At 42.2% G+C, this 19,081-nt stretch overlaps 1 protein-coding gene across 2 annotated transcripts in view; it reads right to left on the bottom strand.

The window, feature by feature from the left end:
- Positions 1 to 1,638: 1,638 nt before the first annotated feature.
- The window catches only part of TUBGCP3 (tubulin gamma complex component 3), an 83,241-nt gene continuing 65,798 nt past the window's right edge, over positions 1,639 to 19,081 (bottom strand). For both annotated transcript variants that reach the window (XM_006258809.4, XM_014600415.3), the window contains 5 exons: positions 8,122 to 8,210; positions 7,313 to 7,444; positions 5,814 to 5,954; positions 4,947 to 5,063; positions 1,639 to 2,816 (listed from right to left, as the gene is read on the bottom strand). In XM_006258809.4, coding sequence (XP_006258871.1) covers positions 2,658 to 2,816; positions 4,947 to 5,063; positions 5,814 to 5,954; positions 7,313 to 7,444; positions 8,122 to 8,210 — 638 coding nt within the window. In that variant the 3' untranslated portion in view covers positions 1,639 to 2,657. The remainder of the gene's footprint in view (positions 2,817 to 4,946; positions 5,064 to 5,813; positions 5,955 to 7,312; positions 7,445 to 8,121; positions 8,211 to 19,081) is intronic.

The raw sequence follows: 19,081 nt of genomic DNA, 5'->3' as shown, positions 1-19,081 counted from the left end.
TCTGCTGGCACGGCGGGGGCATGCTGTACAGAGGCAGCTCTAGCACTATGCAGCAGCCTGGGAGATGGGAGTCTGACCCCGCAGTGCCAGGTGGGAGGGTGGTGGGGTGCTTCTGTCCAGCATCCTCCACGGTGTCAGCAGAGGCCAGAGCCCTGCCTACCTGCCCAGCTTCGCTCGGCAGGAGGGGCGAGCAAGGGGAGGAACTGAGCCCCACTTCCACACCCCAAGGTGGGGTCTGCACGACAGGTGGGTGAGTGGGAGGCCAAGAGACAGGGGCATTCCTCCCCTGCAGCCTGGCTCCACAGGGCTGCGAGTGCTATGGCCCTGACTCTAGAACAACACAGCCTAGTTCCCTTCCTGCCTGCCAGTATCAGCTAAGCTGGGGAAAAGAAGCAGAGCTAAGACACGGCAGCCCCAAAGGGGCTTATGTTCCCACCTACTCCTGCTTCCAATCTGATACCCCTTGGCCCAGTTGCAGGGAGCTCAGGTGTGTGGGAAATGCACATGCATGTAGTCCTCAACAGCTCACCAAAACTCACTAAGTGGCCTTCCAGCTCAAATAATTGCCCACTCCTGAATTAATGGAACTCATTACCACAACACTAAATTTAATTCCCAAACTTGGGAGGATTAAAAAAAAAAAAAACAACAAAAAAAGTGATGCTTCTAAGAATAGAAAAAAATAGAACTTTCAGGTTTGGGGAGAGAGAGGCTTCACATTATAGGGGTTACAAAGAAAGTCTCTGTAAGGCTAGGTTAATTATGCAGACTAGATAGGGCACAGCTTCCTTCCCTGTGGATTGACCTTGGAGGCTACCCTAACCTAAACAGATTTTAAAGGATGCACGAGAACAGTATCTTACTCTCAGCCCACCCTACTCATAGTATGGCATATTATATTGCAGGTGGGAAGGAAAGAGGCACAAACACTTCTTTGCTTCGCATAGAATTCACAAAATCCTGTCCAACATTGTTTCAAGTTGCTCACATCCGAATAAATCCATTGTTTCCCTGTTGACTGCTTGTCTCTTGCAGCCAGATGTGCCATTTCATAAAGAAACTCATTATTCCAGCTAAACTACGCTCATATTGTGAATTAAAACCAACAATATTTTAAAACTTTGTCTTCTTTGGAAGTTGAGCATCCAAGGTACCTTTGATTAGTAACATGTTTCTCTTGGCTGGTGATGACTACGATGCACGATATCACCACTGCCAATGAAGTAGAATGAATTTTTAACTTGAATTCCAATGTTTTAACCTGGCCAAAGCTCCGGGTTGACCGAGCATTCTCTATCAATTGTATTCACTTCTCTTAATCCAGTCATTCTAACACTGCACTGTTAGTATGTGTTAGTTATTTATTACTTATTTGTTAGTTATCTCCCAGAAAAATGGAGGAAGTGGAACAATGTGGGAGGGGTTTGCTCTGTTCTAGTGCTTTGATGATATGGCTAAATTTACACTATGGAGTTGGGTGTTGAGCTCTTACAGCAACTGTTCATTATGCAAGTTTATACAACTGTAACAGTCATTGATGTTAGTGTAAGAAATGTGGTATAGATAATTAAAAAAGACCCCTTTTCCAACCTCTCCAAAAAAGTGCTACTTTTCTGTTAAAAAAGTAAACAAAAAGTATTTGAAAGATAATTGTGTTTTATTTTTCTAAGCTTGTAATTGTGGAACATAAATGGATACTTAAATGACTTGATATAATGACATCTTTACAAAAAAGATTTCCCCCTAACATCTGGACAACAATATATAAATATTTACAATGGAAAAATAGGCAGGAAGGAGAAATAAAGTAGTTCTCATTATCCAAGTCAATTTCTTTCTAATACATCAGATTTAGAACACAAAATACTTCATTTACTTCTATCCATATTTACACATGCCTTTACTTGACAGTACTGAGGCTTTAACATCAATTTTTAGGACATTTTTATTATGTAATGTGCATCTCCTGTTATGTTTCTATAATTTCCTTTTGTATTGTTGTTCTACAGTTTGCCTGGAATAATAAATCAAATTTTGGAAAATGTTAACCTTGAAGAGAAAAATAATTTAAAAATGTATGCAAGTTAATGTACCAGAATACAAAGTTTCTCACACAGTCAAATACATCACAACACTGAAAATCAGCATAATAAAGTGTTTTATACATTTTTTAATAAGGTCATTAGATCTGGATCCAAATCTGTTGGCTTTAACAAAAGTGATTTCCAAGTAGGACAAATACATATATAGAAAAAATAACGCCCTCTTCTTTTGTTAAAAAAGGAAACAGTGCCTTCTAAAACAAAATAAGGTGTGGTTTCCTGGACATAATATAAGTTACAGTGGAAAGAGCTTAAAAAGCCCCAAATAAAATATGACATTCATTAAAAAGGATGATTTAACAAATCAACTGGAACAGTTTAAACCAGCCCATTTAATTTTGTAATATTACAAACATTAATGTTAAAAAAAAAAAAAGGCTTTTTTTTTTTTGTTTTCTGCCATAGTGCTACATAATCACAACTGAAAACATTGCTTGCAGAAATGGTAGACACTTATCACATGCCATTTGGTTTTAGTACGTAGACACTGATTGCCTTGTCCAAGAACAGGGTTAATATTCTTCAGAAATCCAGGTATAGCTGTTAAAAAGTACTTCACATATGTGAGCTGCGTCTCCCTCTAGTGCCCAAAGATATACGAAGCCTTGGTTCTCTTGCTTTATAATGTTCATTGAAGTCCAATCTAAAGCTAAGAAATCGAAGGCTTTCATCAGAACTGGTTGTCAGCAAGACCAAAAACTGCTGTACAATGCCCTGAATAAGAGAGAAAAATAAGGAGATTTGTTAGAACATGTCCCTACAAATTAAGAATTTGAATCACACCACCATATTAAAGGAAGGGCAAGCACACTATTTAAGAATTTGCAAGTCAGATAACTAGTTTTACACTTCTGTGAAATCCAGCTATAAATCCTACAGCTACATGCAGCTAGACCCCATCATATAAGATTTTAAAAAAAGCCAAAAGTAAAACAAACAAAAAATCCAAGACAACTTTTTAGAGTACAGACAAATTACCCTGGTTTGGCTATGTTATATAATATTCAACAAATAAAGGTCCATGGGATGAGTAGGGGACTTCCTAGAAGTTCTCTGCTAAGTTTCCCAAAGTCTTCATCTGCACTGGGCAGAACTTTTCAAACAAGGTACAATCAACTGTTTGTCAGCCCAACCTGGGAACAGCACAGCTGCATGCATAGTTTTTACATACCTGGGACACTAGGACCCTGGGATCAGGGAATCTCACCCTATCCCTGGGTCCCCAAGCCCTAGGATGTTTAAAAAGTGCAGGTTCAGCCCAGCTCCCCTCAATGTGGCATTTTACATGCCTTGCCCTACAGCCCAGAATCAGGGGGCTCAAAGGAATGGGGGGCTGCAGGGCAAGGCAGGAAAAGCTGCTGGGATGAGGGTTGCCAGGTTCCCAGTGGCTGGATTGCCTTGGCTCCCCATTATGGGGTTCTACTGGGAGCCAATGTTTAGTATCAGAACCAGGACTATCCTGGTCCTAATGCCAAACCCCATCTCCTCATGCAGATGCTGACAATCAGCTGATTGTCAACATTGACATGGGGTGCTGTGTGTTCAATTTATGACATTCAATTCAGGATGCCATAAGAACAAGTCACAAAGATACTCCATCCGTTTTGTGGAATGCCTTTGTGGCTGGTTTGCCGCCTTTTGACACCAATAGGCTGAACATGTAGCACTGCTAATGAGTTAAAGGCACCATAAACAGTCATCACACCATGACTATAATGTGTGCCAGCAGCCTAGGACTGCAAGAAGAGCCTCTCCTCCTCCCCCCACCCATGCTCTTAATGATCCTTGCTTCATTCAGGGTCAAAGTTGAGGCATTTTAGCTCATTTATATAAATAGCTACAGGCTCAAACACACAAGTTAGAGCATAACAGCCACTGTGGGCTCCTAAAAACGTGCAGGGAACCTGCTTCGACATGCTGGAAATCCAGCATGTCAGAGAAGACTCAATTACTTGAGTCTGCTGGAGCATGGGAATTAACATGCTCCAGCAGACTGTAATGTTACGTGCGACACCGTCCCTGTGCCGAAGTGGCGGCTGGGCACTTTGAACTAAAGCCATTTTTCAGCATGGGGATGTTGATACACAAGGCTCGGGCGCTTTTAATTGGTGCTAATTAAAGACCCTCCCACATACCTCCCAGAGCATATGTAAAAATGCCCTGTGCATTTCTGAGCAGCAAACACCTCCCCCTTCTTGCGCTCAAGTCCTAAGTGCCTCCTTGACCAGTTGCAGCGCAGTGCTACTTCACATGGGAAGCTCTGCCCAGCACACATGGAAGCTTTGGGGGATTTAGCAGAGAACTTCTTGTCAGTCTTTCTGCAGTAGTTGTTTCTGCATGCCCTCACATAGCAATTTTTCTAATGTTTAGGGGTGTTGAAATAATTAGTGAGTGAGCAGCTATTTCATCATTTTATAGAAATTGTCCTAATTTGCAAAAAATAAAATGCATGGAATGCAAATGGGATTACATTGGTTAAGATTAATTTTTAAAAAAGAAACGCTAGATCCATTTGTAAACAAGACATGAAATTTAACGAGACTATCACACATTGTCATGCAAACAAGCACTCTCTCAATGCTCAGAGTAAACTACTGGTAGTAAATAGTAGTTCCCTATGATCAATTGTTCTAGGAGTTGATGCTTACAGTGGAGCTCACATTTGTGTACTGAGGATTAGCCACCACCCCCTTTTTTTAAAAAAATGAGAACAAATAGTAACAGAATATAGAGTAATAGACAAGCATCAATAACACGTAGCTGGTTTTGATCCACAATAAATAAAAGTAGATGTGAAAGTGGCAAGTTAATTTTTCAGTTAAATTATACAAATCTGCAGGGTACCTGGTAGAAATGTGTGAGTATTCTCAGCTGTGAACACATTTTTGGTATTGATTCTTGAAATTCTTTAATCCGTTTATTCTCTTCCTCCTCTTCCGCTGCTGTTACCCCCCACTCACCCTATGAAACAAAGGGAGATGTTATTTATGATAAACTAATGGGTTCTGCTGTCATAGGCACTATAATCCTAAATTCACACAAGGAAATTCAACATAATCTGCATATTAAAGCTTTTGATATGCGACTATTAATTTACCTCAATCGTTAGACAGTAAACAAAGGTTTTAAAAGGGATGTTAATGACCATTCCCTTTGGATGACAAGTTATGAGATACCTAGCAAGGATGGCTTTATAACTCAGATAACCAGATAAAAATTTCATAATGTTTGCTTTGTTTAGAAATAGGCCGATTCCTTTCTACTGCTACCTTTTCCAAATACAAGCATATTGGGGTCAAGGAAGAGGACCCGAGCTTTAGAAATAACATTTCCTGCGAGAGGCTTAGAGCCTTACAAATTCCATTCTTCACACTAAAACAGTGAAAAATTTAAGTTTGCCTTTAAGACACATTGCAAGACATATTTATCAACGCTTTGGAGAGAAATGACCATAAAAAGGTATTTAGAAGGCATAGTGGATTTTGCTTGCATTTCTTATCTCTTGCTGCTTAGGTACATGGAAGCTGCTGGGTTTTACTTTTGCTCTGGCCTTTTCTTCTCTTTTTTTTTTTTTTTTTCCTTTTTTTAAAGTTTCAAAGACAAAGATATTTTTAAAAAAAATAAAACAGAGGTTTGTTATAAATTGAAATATATATTGCTCTTCCATCCATCTCAAATAACTGCTACAATCCACTGCCAACCTTACTGTACCTCAAGTTCACGCTGTTTCTTTTTCTCTTCAAATTGCAACCTTAGTTGCAGCTCCTCCAAAGCAGCTCTGTACATTGTATCTTGAGCATTCTGAAGTTCAATGATTTGATCAAATACAGCTCGAAGCTGGTTGAGGAGTACCTGTGAGAGGTTCATAAACAAGGATAATGCAAAGAAAGGGAACTCTGTATAAAACGGTATCACTACATTTCCTGATATTCACCAGAAACATATCAATACACTTGGAGTTACAGGCACACAGAAGGTCCAGGTTCAGGCATAACATTAATATGCTGCTTACTAAAATCAAAGTAAACCAACCTGTTTTGATGCAATTGCAATACACCCTACCGTACCTGCATGGCCACCCCAACTGCAAGCAAAAGGAACCCAATATTCTCACTGATGATTATCCCCAGAGTTGAGATGGGAAGAAGGGAAGTAGAATAAAACAGGTGGGCTATAATCCCTCCACAGGCCCAAAATAATAAGGTTGCTCCTCAAACATATGTTGGAGGAAGGCACTGTTTTGCAGTCCCTCCTAAATCTCCCACGAGATTCTATTTAATTCTTACCAGGTAGGAGCAGCTGTATGGTTGAGTGAAAGAGCTTCATTTCTAACAATAAGGGTTTTGCTCTGGTATTGCCTTTCCCCAATTCAAAAAGGAGTTTTTGTGGCTAATTGGACCATCCAAGAAATAGTAATTATTTGTATTACAGTAGTTCCTGGAGGCCCCCAGTGTGTTAAGTGCTACAGAAAATCCACCCCAATGTGTCTGCAATTTGATCAAGCAGCAAATGTAGGTGGGTTGAACAGTTGGAGTGACCAGGGAAGAAGAGAGGAGGGACGTGGTCATGAGAACACACTTTTACACAGGTCAGAAAGTAAGAAAATGTTACAATCCCTACTTGCCATTTACTGAGCATTTACCTGCTGGTAGTTTCCCCATGAGCATCATGGTAAAACTGATTCTTCAGGAGATATTTGAAGGGGGGACATCAATCTAATCTGGAGAGGACATTGTCACACATAGGGTGACTTGAAAGACTGTGAATATTCTTGTTGGAGACAAATGTGCAACAGAATCTGGCATCAGTACACAGGGAAATGATACAGGTGTAATCCATGATACAGAAAGGGTAGGGGCAAGGTGTTCAATTTTGGCTTGTTAAAAGTGTAAGTGGAGAGCAAAACATCTTGGAGATGAGGAATAAAAGAACAGGCTAAGATGCATAGGAGAACAGACCAAGACACGTTTGGAATGGAGTGACAGGTTTGAGTCATCAGCCAAGAGCTGGCAGGTAAACTCACATGAATGAAGCAAATCACTTGCAGAAAGGGGTAGCTACATAGAGTGTAGGGATTTTGCTCAACATGTGGCACAATAGGGCCTTGCTACCAGTGGAAGAGCTTCCAAGTACTCTATAATATAATACCTCAATCATTTAAGTATAAGCTAGGATCAAAGCTGCATTTTTATACAAAAGGAAAGGCTTACTCTGGAGTCACTGTCTAACAAACAGCGTGTGATGATTGTGTCCAAGAAAACTTCATGAGCAGCGATGATGTGATCCAAGTCTTGTGCTTGCTGGACCTTATTCCAGAGCTCATCCCATGAACATTCAAGTATCTGGGGACAACAATTCAGGATTGGGCTATTTTTATTTACTAGATTAAATACTTTCAAAATTTGACAAGTAACGTTTTGGGAATTATATACAGGCAGTCCTCGACTTACAACATTTTAAGTTACAAAGTTTCACACTTGCAATGTTTATAAATTGACACCCTGTTTCAACTTTATGATGTCAGTTTCAACTTCACAATGCTTGATCCAATATGACGCCACACTAGCAAACAAGTTTGCTGCGTCACTCATCTGCCTGGAGAACATCTGTCCAAACTTCCTTGGACACTTCAAGAAGGCCAACAAGACTCCAGAAAAACCTGCAGCCAAGACTCCTGAGAAGACTCCAGCCAAGAACCCTTCAAAAAGTCCAGCAAAGTCACCTCAGAGAAGTCCTTCCAAATCAATGTGATTGCTATTTACAATATAAATACATTAATGTAGCTATTAGTTATCTATAATTGATCGAAGTACAAAATACTGGGGTATTTTTAGTGAAAATAGGGTATTGGGCCTTGGTTTGGAAACCAATCCCCCATTTACAACATTTTTTTTAATGAGAAAATTGGTTCCAAGTTAAGTTTCGACTTAAGACGCGGTTTTCAGGAACCAATTGTGTTGTAAGTCCGAGTACTGCCTGTACAACTACAGTATTAACAAGTTGGATGGAAAAAGTGTACCTCAAATGTAATGTAATACTGCATTTGATGAATGAAATGGACCATTTCTGATGCCAGAACGTGACATTGATGCAGCACCCCAGAAAGCTCTGTAAAAAAAAAAACAAAAAACCAAAAGAATTTGTATGTTAAAGAGTGACTGGGACTGACACTTCAAACCCAAATAATGTTTCCTTAACAAAGTACCTCATAGCAATACACTCACTGGTCTTTCATCAAACTTTGATACCAACTAGTAAACAGATGTGTGACGATCTTTCCATAACATTACAAACCACCGATCTGGCTGTCTGATCAAGTAGTGTTATATTGGGCAAGGTCACATCCAAACCTTTTGTTGTTGTTCCTAAGTCCAAAAGGCAGAAGCACAGGTGATACTTCATGCAATTCTGTGGCTTTAAAGTCTCTCAATTCAACTCCTTAATGCCCTGAAAGCACATAATGTTCTCCCTTACAATGTACCTATATATTGTGCACAAAACAGTTACTATTGCTCAGCTATTTTAGGAAGAATAGTCCTAGACTAGACATCAGTTTGAGACTCAGGAGATGTGGATTCAGCTTCTTTGCTCTGCCATAGACATACTTGGGCAAGTCACTTAAAAAACAAAACAAAACACTGTTCCAGTTCCCTAGCTGTAAAATGGGGATAAAAGCACTTCTCCATTGCACAAGGGTGTTATGAAGAGAAATTCATTACAGATACTGAAGCACTCAGATACTACAACAACAGAACAATATGCTTATCTTTGACAGAAAAAAAATGACGTCTTTAAAAACTGCATAGTGATCTTGCAAGTACAAATTGCCTTTTTATAATTTGTTATAAAACTAGTCAAAGATCTGAAGGTCTAACAAACAGCAATGTTCTTTACTCTTAATGTGCTTGTACAATGACTATCCATAAGCATGTTATGTAATACTAACATATACAATGGGTCAAATAAAAAAAATACATCTCTTAAACAATTGGCAGAAAAAGCTTCGAAGTGGACAAATATGACACGTTAACATTTTTTTTTTCCCCCCAAACAATACGTAGGAAAAAAGTAGCTAGATTATGCTGCCCACTTAAAACTATTAAAAAGTGCTTAATGAATCATTGTTACATCTCATCTATTTTAGCAATGGTGAATAAAAAGCTGTTAAAAGCAGCACTGACCTTAAGCAAGGACTCAGAGCTATAACCGATTAGCTAGTTTCATAAAAACAGCTACTCAACCACCATTATTCTATACAAACAGTCAAAGGAGAAAGTGTCTGTGTAAGAGGGGAAAGGAGACAAGTTTATTTCTTTGTTACAAAATGTGTTTTCTGGCTGAAAGATTAATCATTTTGAAGAAAATCCTGTTGTTGACACTCAACTCACACAAAAGGGGTAGGAATTGGGGAAAAAATCCTAGATCAGTGTTTTCCACCTTTTTTCATTTGCGGACCCCTAAAAAATTTCAAATGGAGGCGAGCACCCCTTTGAATATAAGTGTGGGTATTCAAATTCGGGGTGCACCAATAAAGATCATCTTGGCTGATACCAATACCCAATGATTAATCAACTATATCAGCCAATGCTGATCCGATAACTGATATGTAGAAATAATGCGAGGCATTTTAAACTATTGATACACACCTCCTGCCTGCTCTGGCCCTCAATGAGGAAGGCAGTGACTGCCTTATTCCTATGCATATTGTCCCCTCACCCATGCTCCTACCCACAACCCTGCTCCCCATACAGCCCATGCTCCCATCCCAAGTGGGTGGGGCGGACCCTTGCACAGACAGCAGTGAGAGATGCATTTGGAGCTCCAGAGCATGCTGCTGCCTTAGTGCCAGTGGGCCTAGTGCAGCTGAGCTCCTGCAGCCACCGGGGAGAAGCTGCTTTTGCAGAGGTGCCTCATGCCTAGCACAGCAAAATGTCCCTTGTGTGGTACCTTACTCCAACTGTGCACAGACTAAAGTCTCTGTGGCAGCCCCAGCATTCAAGTCCATGCTGTGTGTGTGCAGCATCGTGACAACAGCAGCAGCAGAAGCCTATAACAATCCCTTTGTTGCTGGGTGCAGCCCCTGTGACTGCTCCATGGTGCCCCTCCCATTCCTGTTGCTCACCAGGACCTGTAGTCTGCCATGGGCTGGGGCTGGCAGCATGGCACGGGAATAAGGCCATGCTCACCAGGGTGCCCTTGGTACGCGACTAACTATCAGCTACAATGACCAAAAAAGCCGATAACGTATCACTTTTATCAGTGCCAATCTGATAGCCAACTGATATATCGGTGCACCCCTAAAATCGCACACTTTTGATTGAGTCATCTTTTACAGACTCCTTAAGACACAGTCTGTGGGCCCCTAGGGGCCCCACAGACTACAGTTGGAAAACCACTATCCTAGATCTGCAGCCAGAGGAAAGAACAACTATTTAATCCTATAGCAACTGCAATTTTTTCTAGATTGCTGAATACCCAGATTCCACCCTTGGCATACACGTGTCCCAGTAGGGCAGTTTAGCTTAGCCCTGTTCCATTCAGAGAGGTCTCAATTTACCATATTTACTCAAATACAAGACAAGGTCCCTCCTTCCCCCATGCCAATGGGGGAAGGAGCCCCTCATCTTATGATTGCATACAAAGAAATCTCACTGAATACTTTGCCTATCTTTAAACTGCTGCCAAAAGCAGCATGTGCTCAGCAATGCAAAACCAACTATGAAGTTGATTAAACACAGCCAACGCTGAGAATGACTATAACACATAGCCCACATTGAGCAAACATGCTGATGGGAACCTACCACAAGAATAGGATAGGGCAGCCCTCCAAATAAAACATATCGTAGTACCCATTAAGTGCAGTCCCCCTCATCGCCAACTCTTGTCATGATGAGCAACAACACTGCGTACAGTTCACCCAGAATCCCTCTGTTACCCCTCTCTCAGCCAGGTACATATGATTAGTGTAGCCCTGCCCTCCATGAGGTGAAGGTGGACCAGGCTGCCTCATCTGTATATACATTTTTGGAGCATCCCAGGACTCATGACAAGAACACCGGGGGAGATAATTAGCACATGGATCCTTTTTTTTTTTTTTTTCCAAAGGGGGGGGGGGGCACGCCACGGGTAGGAGAAGGCATCTGGAGCGTACACACACACCTGAGCAGAGCTGAATTGTGGTGTCACTATGGCTTGAAGCTCTGACTCTGCTGGGGCCCAGTCCAATGAACTATGTGGTAAGTCATTAGCCTTTTGGTTTTGGATTAATATTATACACAGTTTCTACTACATACAACTAGTTGCCGAAGTGCTACTCAAAAGTGTATTTATGGAGTACCTATACTAAAACTTGCAGCAGTTAAAAAAAAATAAAACAACATGCATCAATTCTGGATGAACTTAAATCCATAGGTTCTATATGTGAATGGCTACAGATGTGTTTAATTTCAAAGTTATTATTTTCAAAATTTGCTCCTCACTTTCATGTGCTCAGGTAGAGCAGGGTCCAACAGTAAAGAAAAGGAAAAAAGAGACTGCCTGGGAGAAAAGTTGGGGGGGAGAAGCTACCTGACCCCTCAGATTTATTTTCCCTGCGATGGCAGTGGGAAGGGGACAAATTCAAGGCAAAATTCCAACGATAAGATTCTATACCTGGAAAATTATACCAAATTAATTAGATTCTATATATGGAAAACTTATAATTGGGGCGGTCATCTTACAACCTTTTATTTAAGTAAGTATGGTAGCTCTCATACTGTGGGATAGGCAGATACAAAAGCAGTTACTGCACAGTGTGGCAAGATTTCTCCCCTACTTGCCTTGGAGTAATTTTGCTGTCTGGCCCTACCTTAAGCAACCATACATTTTTTTCCCCCCAAAGGTTTGTCCAAACTGTTTCATTTTTGATGCTTAATAAGTAGTTATTTAATTGTATGAATGTGGGCAATATGAATCCTACTTAAATAAGAGCTTCAGGAGAGTCCTAGAAAAGCCAGCACATTTCATAATGGTCTTCTTAATATGTGGATGAAGCTCTACAGTTTTAAATACAAGATAGATCAGCAGATGCCATTTGAGACCCAGTGGAACAAGCTCTGACCTTGTTAACATCTGATACACTTTAAGGTCCACAGAAAGCTCCTCTATGAATATACAGGGCTCCCCTTAATCAAGAAGCTGCTGCTGATCTGGGTGTGTTCCTGTAAGATTTAAGCCTGTCTAAATTCAGCATGTAAAACCTTATTCTGTCAGGGTTTAGTGAGATTTAGGAAAGACAACTGGGAAGTCAATGTATCTACAGAGGGTAAGACAATTAAGGCCAATGTTGAATTCAAGAAATCCAAACGGGAGAACTGGCTACCCCAAGATGGGGAGAAATGGAAGGAGGGCCATCATAACCATGCATCTTACACCCAAACTAAGTTGCTTCAGGACTACTGGTAACATGGCGAAAGGCAGCCATTAGCTTCATTATCCAAAGAATGACAAAGGTATGTGTGTCAATAAGAATGGGCTCATGCCATCTCTGCAATAAGACAGTCACTACAGTTTACTTTAGTCTGCTGCATACTTTTGGGAATCCCTATTTGCGAAGATGTTCTTCAGGAAGGAGTCTGAGAGACCACTCAGGCACTAGACCACAGCCTGTGCAGCTGGTCCACCAAGAGATTCTGTTCAAAACATGACAGTTCAAAAACCACCAGTCGTGCTTTGCAAACCAAAAATCATGATCCCACTGAGAACATGAAGAAGGATCTTTCTACCACTTGCATGCTTACTGGGGAAAAAACGGGACAAATACAGTGTACATCCATTTAAAAGGGAAGCAAGGGATTACAGATCAGTCAGCACAACCTCAGTGGTAGTAAGCTTATGGAGCACATAAAAGAAAAAATTTCTAAGTGCCCAAAGAATAACAAAATGATCAGGAACAGCCAACACTGACTCACAGTAAGTCATTCTTAACCAACCTGATTTTATTCTACATCAAGGTGACTGGCACTATGGATAGGGGAAGAGCAGTGGACACTATACCTGGACTTTAGCAAGGTTTTCCAACTCCCATGGCAGTCTTATTAGTTAGTTAAGGAAATACAGTCTAGGTGAAACTATTTTGAAGTTGGGCACATAAGTTGGATGATCATGCTCCAAGAGTATTTGTAAGTGTTCTGTGTCCCACTGGGAAAAGGTATCATGTGGTGTTCCCCAGTGGTCTTTCCTAGATCCAGAACAGTTTACTATCTTCAGTAAGGACTGGGAGGATGAGAGTGATAGACGACATCAAGCTGGGTTGGGTAGCAAACACTGCACTTTATTCGATTAATTTCAGACCATTTTCCAGTTTTATCAAATCTGAATCTAATCTTCCAGAAGTACTCTACTTAAAAAGACAGAGCAACCTGTCAACAACAATGCACAAAAAAGTTGTGGAATAACTCATTAGACTGCATTACTATACAAAAAGACCTGGGGATTACAGTAGATCACAAGATGAATGAGTCAGTATGTTCTTATGGCAAAACAATGGCATACTGCAGGGGTTCTCAAAGTGTGGGTCACAATGCCCCAGGGGTCACGAGCAACTTGAGGGGGCCACAAGCTTCCCAGGGGTAAACACAGTGGTGTGGGGAAGCAGCACGTGACTTTAGCAGCAGCGGCTACTGCATGTGAACTCCCCGTCTCCTGCTGCCATCATCCAGCACTCAGGGTCGCAGTATCACAAAGTTTGAGAACCCCTGGCATACTGGATTATACTAGTAGGAGTGTTACTGTCAAGTCAAAGGAAGCTATTTTTCCACCCTTCTCATGAGGCCTCCTACCATGTTCAGTTCTAGCACACTTCAAAAAGATGTGGCTAAACTGGAGACAGACAAGCAGACTGCTACAAAAATGATAAGGTGTCTAGGAAACAACTCCCCCCCACAAAAAAAATATGCAGTGGGTGCATATGGGACCCACCCTTGCCCTGAACACACCCCACCTCCACAAACATACTCCCTCCCTCATTGCCCACAGCCCCTGCCACCCAGGCAGCAGTAGGCAGCGAGGCCTTGGGTTGCTCATGCCCAACCCTGCTAATTCCACACTTGTGCCACCCCTGGCCCCAGGGCAGACCCTGTACTCCAGCTTGTCACCACTCTGCCCCACATCCCCATGCGGGCCACTGCTGCCCTTCTCCTGCTGCATCCCTACCTTACCACCTCCTGCCACCTCCCCAACCCCCACCATGCCAGCACCATGTGGCTCCCAGCTACATAACCAGCACCATAGACTGCAGCAGGAGCCAGCCAGGAATCATGGGGGCCAGGCCAGGCTGGGCTGGCTCCTACCACGTTCTGTGGTCCTAGCCATGAAGCTGGGAACCACATGATGCCAGAGCAGCAGATGGGGAAACAGCAGTGGCAGTGGAGGTGGGGGAAGTGGCAGTAAGCAGGAACAGCTGGGCAAGAGCATAGGGCCTGTGCCAGTGCCCTGGGGGTGGGGTGGCAGGATCATAGGGGCTGGGGCTGGCAGGGGATCTATGGAGTCAGCCCGGCTCACCCCTCTCCCTGCTGGTTCAGCCCAGCCGAGCTCCACAGAGCCCCTGCCAGCCTGGGCTCTGTGCTCCTGCTGCCCCACCCTGGGCCCCGGGGCACCAGAACGGGCCCAGCGCTCCCACCTGCTTGCCACCACCCCTCCCCCTTGCCTACTGCCGCTACCACTGCCCTTTCCCCACCTTCCCGCTCACTGCCACTGCTTCTCTCTACCCCTCCTCCACCCACTGCTTCAGCACCATGTGGTTCCCAGCTGCATGGCTGGGACAGCAGAATGTAGCCGGAGCCAGCCCAGCCCAGCCCAGAGGACTGGGCTGGTTTCCAGCCGTCCTCCCCTCCCAATTCTTAGCAGAGTTCACACTACCGGACAGAGGGAGGGTGGTGTAACAACCCCAGGGTTGCCAGGCCAAAAGCCTCTGATAGGCAAGAGGCTTCTGTTTGGGACCTGGGGGTGGGGTGGGGATGGGCAGGCCTTGCTGCTGTGGCTGCTAGGTCCTGCTACCGCTGGTGCCTTAGACAGGCAGCCACAGGCAGATAATTTTCTAAATTTTTAGGGGCCAGATAGAATGGCCTGGCAGGAGTATTTTGCCCACCCCTGACCTAGAGAGTCTCTCTCCATTTTTGGCAACTTTTGTCCAACTTGCCCTCAAACACTTGGAAGAAATGGTTTAGTCAGAATGATCCTGCCATGTGCAGAGGGTTGAATGAAATGGTCTCCTAAGGTCCCTTCCAGCCCAATCATTTTCTTTCGAATAGAAGGAAGTCGATCTATGTTTTAGTGATATTCCTCTTAAAATAAATAAATACATACATACATACATAAATAAATAAGTCACACATGAAGAATAAGACTTTAGCTGAATTCATCCTCAGAAACGTATCTCCTGAAACGGGAATTCAAGGGGAAATCATCTGTCTCATCCATTGTTTCTTTCCCCCAGCTGCTGTGGAGACAGTCTTCTCCCCAGACAAATACTTCTCCCGCTAGGCCAAACAAAGCAGGAAGGCTTAAACTATTTCAGTCACCCTCTTATTTCATATAGGTGGAGGTTGCTCCTCGCCTCTTGAAAGCAAACTACTTCAAAACAAACAAAAAAACTCCCCACAATGCTCAGATGTATGTTTTCTCTTTGTCATTATCAGCTGAGTGACAGCATTAGCCAAATGCTAGCACATAGTTCATTTTCCTGCCTGAAGCAGATAGCAATCCAGAGAAAGGAGGAATGGGCACAAGAAAACAGGACTCAATTACATCACACAAACACTAGATTCCTCCTTATTTTGTAATACTGTACATCAGCCTATAAGCAATGGCTCAGAAAAAAAAAATAAGTGTTATAAGGCTTTTTGGAGGAGGGGGTGGAAGGAGGGATAGAATAGGTGTGGTTAGGTTTTGGGGGTTTCCACTTACATTTTTCTTTTTAAAAAGGATCCCTCTCCTTTGGCACTCTCTCTCGTAAGTAAGGCAAGCCAAGATGGGCAATTCAGACAGACGTTTGGAGTACTGAATTAAAAGGTAGCAAGTATTACTGGTGGATACCGGCCAGAATTAGAAATATTAGGAAAGTGCTGCAAAGCCATGAATCCCAAATTGTATACCTCTTCAGTCTAAGAAATTAGCTCCACTTTCCTCACAAACGCATAACAAAAAATGAAGTATATGAATGCCTTCTGTCAAAAATACTGACGATTAAGATCAAGGTGATATTTAAAAGCTGAAACTAAATTAAAAGGAGACAGTCTAAACCTTCACCTACAAATATGGTGTTCAGAGACAGTATATGAAAGCCTCCCTGAATAACAAATTCATGAAAACCAAGTGAACTCCCGAGGACAAAAATAATTTAAGCGAGTAGGTTTAGATATGGAAAATAGAGAGTGCAACTTTGCTAGGCAATACATTGTTCTAAGAGAAGAGACATGGGTTCTGAAATTGTCCATCATCACAGTCCTATCCTTCCTTTTTTCACCTATAAACTGTACATATTAATATTTGCTCCAGGTCATAGTAAGCAAAAATTGAACCACACTTATGTTTAGGTAGGTCAGTTCAATAATACATCTTCAACTTGAGAGAATACATCCTCATCCAAGATAAAGAGGCCTGTCAATAGATATTTATGAATTATGAGTCTCAGAACTATGCATCTCTAATTGCTGTATCTAGCTGATGTCTGTTTCACCTTCAGCATAGTTCTGCAGCAGGACAAGTTAAGAAAGTGCACTTGTCCTGCATCCTTCATTGGCTCTTTCTTCATTTCTGGTGCCAGTTCAAAGTCTTTACATCTCAACATTTAAGGTCTGCAATACATTATGACTGGGCTACATTAGAAAAACGCCTCTCTACTCATGATTTTGTGACAGCTGCACTCTTCTGCAATACTGCTTCTAGCAGGGCATGAGAAAGGGAGATGTTCTTGGGTATTCAACTACAAAATTAGTTATCAAAAACTGAAGTTTACAAACTGTTACAAAACCCACTTGTTTGCCAGTCTACTGCCATTGGTGGAGAAGGAGTTAGACACGTTAATTAAGAACCTGGGCAACAAAGGCAGCCTCCAAGAATCCAGGACAGAAAAACAGCAAAATCAAATCAAGATGCTATTTATGGACAGTGTTTCATGAATCCAAAATTACTAAGTGTCATATTAAGTCAAATCAACAGTCCTGCTAGGCCAGTACCCTTTTGGCCAGTTAGCTTGCCACTTCTAGTATTTAAGAAACATTACTTGAGACCAACAGTGCTCAACCTTTTGGCCCCAAGGGCCTGATGAGTGGCATGCGGCTGCTCTACAGGTTGGATTGGGCCTTGGGGCCTGGCACCATCACCTCTTGCTCCCCACACTGGGATTGGATCCCAGGGATCCAGTGATGCACCTCCTCTTCTCAACCTTGCAAGCTGGGCGCACATGGCCCAGGATTCCCAATGGGTCAAGAAACTCGGTAGCAGAATAGTGCTTTTGTTCCCTCATCACCAGATTTCTGGACCTGTGGGGAGCCCTGCAGGCAGGTGGCAATGCTGTGGGCCAGGTATAGTCTGCAGGCTGGGGGTTGAGCACCCCTGCTCTGGACATGAGTCAGTTACAGGCAGGAGACCAAAATAAGTTTCTGGAATATATAGCTCTTAACTTAGGCTGGGTGCTTTCTTGAATGCTTTCCAGCCTGAATGTCTTTCCCAGCCTGACTTGTTAGGTGTCCCAAACACCAAAGCATACACAAAACAAAAACGAAAGTGAATGATGCATCTCCCAAGAAACTTGCAGTCCAAGACTAGATAAGATGTACTAAAAAGAGCAGAGAAAGAACACTTGACAAACTAAGAAAACAGAAAAAACCCAACCCTCCTCCCCCCCCCCCCCGCAAAACCCTCTTGCCAGCCCATCCAGCCCTGTGCACTGGGTCAATGCAGTATGTTAGGCCACATCAACTGGCCTGCAGGGCTCCCCAGAGGTGTGGTCTAGAAGCTCCATGTCTGGTTCCCTCCCACCTCCTTCATATTACTAGGGCTCCCCGAGGGTCCAAAATCTGACAGCATGGGAATGGTAGAAGAGTAAATTGCCATTGGAGCCATAGCCAAAGCACTTCCCACCATATTTTTGGTCCTGTAGGGAGCCCAACGTACCAGATGACACAGCTCTGTAGGTTGAGCACCACTGGCCTAAAATAGTTCAAATCCATTTTAGACTGAGAAGTTTCTATCCTAGACATTATAACTCAGACTAAACACAGATGTCTTCAGAAAATCCTCATATGCACAACTGAAGAATAAATGCTTATAACTTCAAAACTTCTAAAGCAATATTCAGGGTACTATTTTCTAAAACTGAACTCCTTCAATGGGCTGCATTTAAAAACCCTGGCAAGAAACAGCTGCTTATTTTGTTGTTTCCTTCTAACATGTTATCTTTGCCTTAGGCTCAAGACCATCAATACTAAGCACCAAAGGAGGCTTACAATCAAATAACTTAAAACTGAATTTCAAAGTCATTAATTACTTAAGAAAATGTGCAGCTCTCCAATGGGATACAACAAATGCTTCTAAACATGGTAGATACCAAAGTTTGGACTGTCGTGTTTTAAACTTAAAAAAAAAAAAAAAAGAAGAAATAAGGAACAGGGAATTTTAGAAAGTTCTAGAAATTATAATTTTCTTTCTGCTTCTTAATCCAATAAAGGCAGACATAAGGTACTAGGAGTAGGCAAGCCCCAGGCGAGAATCAATACAAGTTAACGAGTTAAAAAAAATTAAAAAAGGATTTGTATTTGGCACTTTCAGGGCTATAGGAGGATTTATTGGGATTCAAGTCTCAATAGCTTTAGCCAGTAATGCGGTCATACTATGGACAGAAACTTTACTCCATAAACACACAGGCCTTTCATGCAGTTACTATTGAGTGCTCATATATCAGTACAGTAGTCAGTTTAGAATTTATATTTACATGATGT

The sequence above is a fragment of the Alligator mississippiensis genome, chromosome 1 (assembly GCF_030867095.1).
Source record: "Alligator mississippiensis isolate rAllMis1 chromosome 1, rAllMis1, whole genome shotgun sequence".
Lineage (NCBI taxonomy): Eukaryota > Metazoa > Chordata > Crocodylia > Alligatoridae > Alligator > Alligator mississippiensis.
Note: the sequence above shows the minus strand (reverse complement) of the source record. Positions and strands in the feature narration are given on the sequence as shown.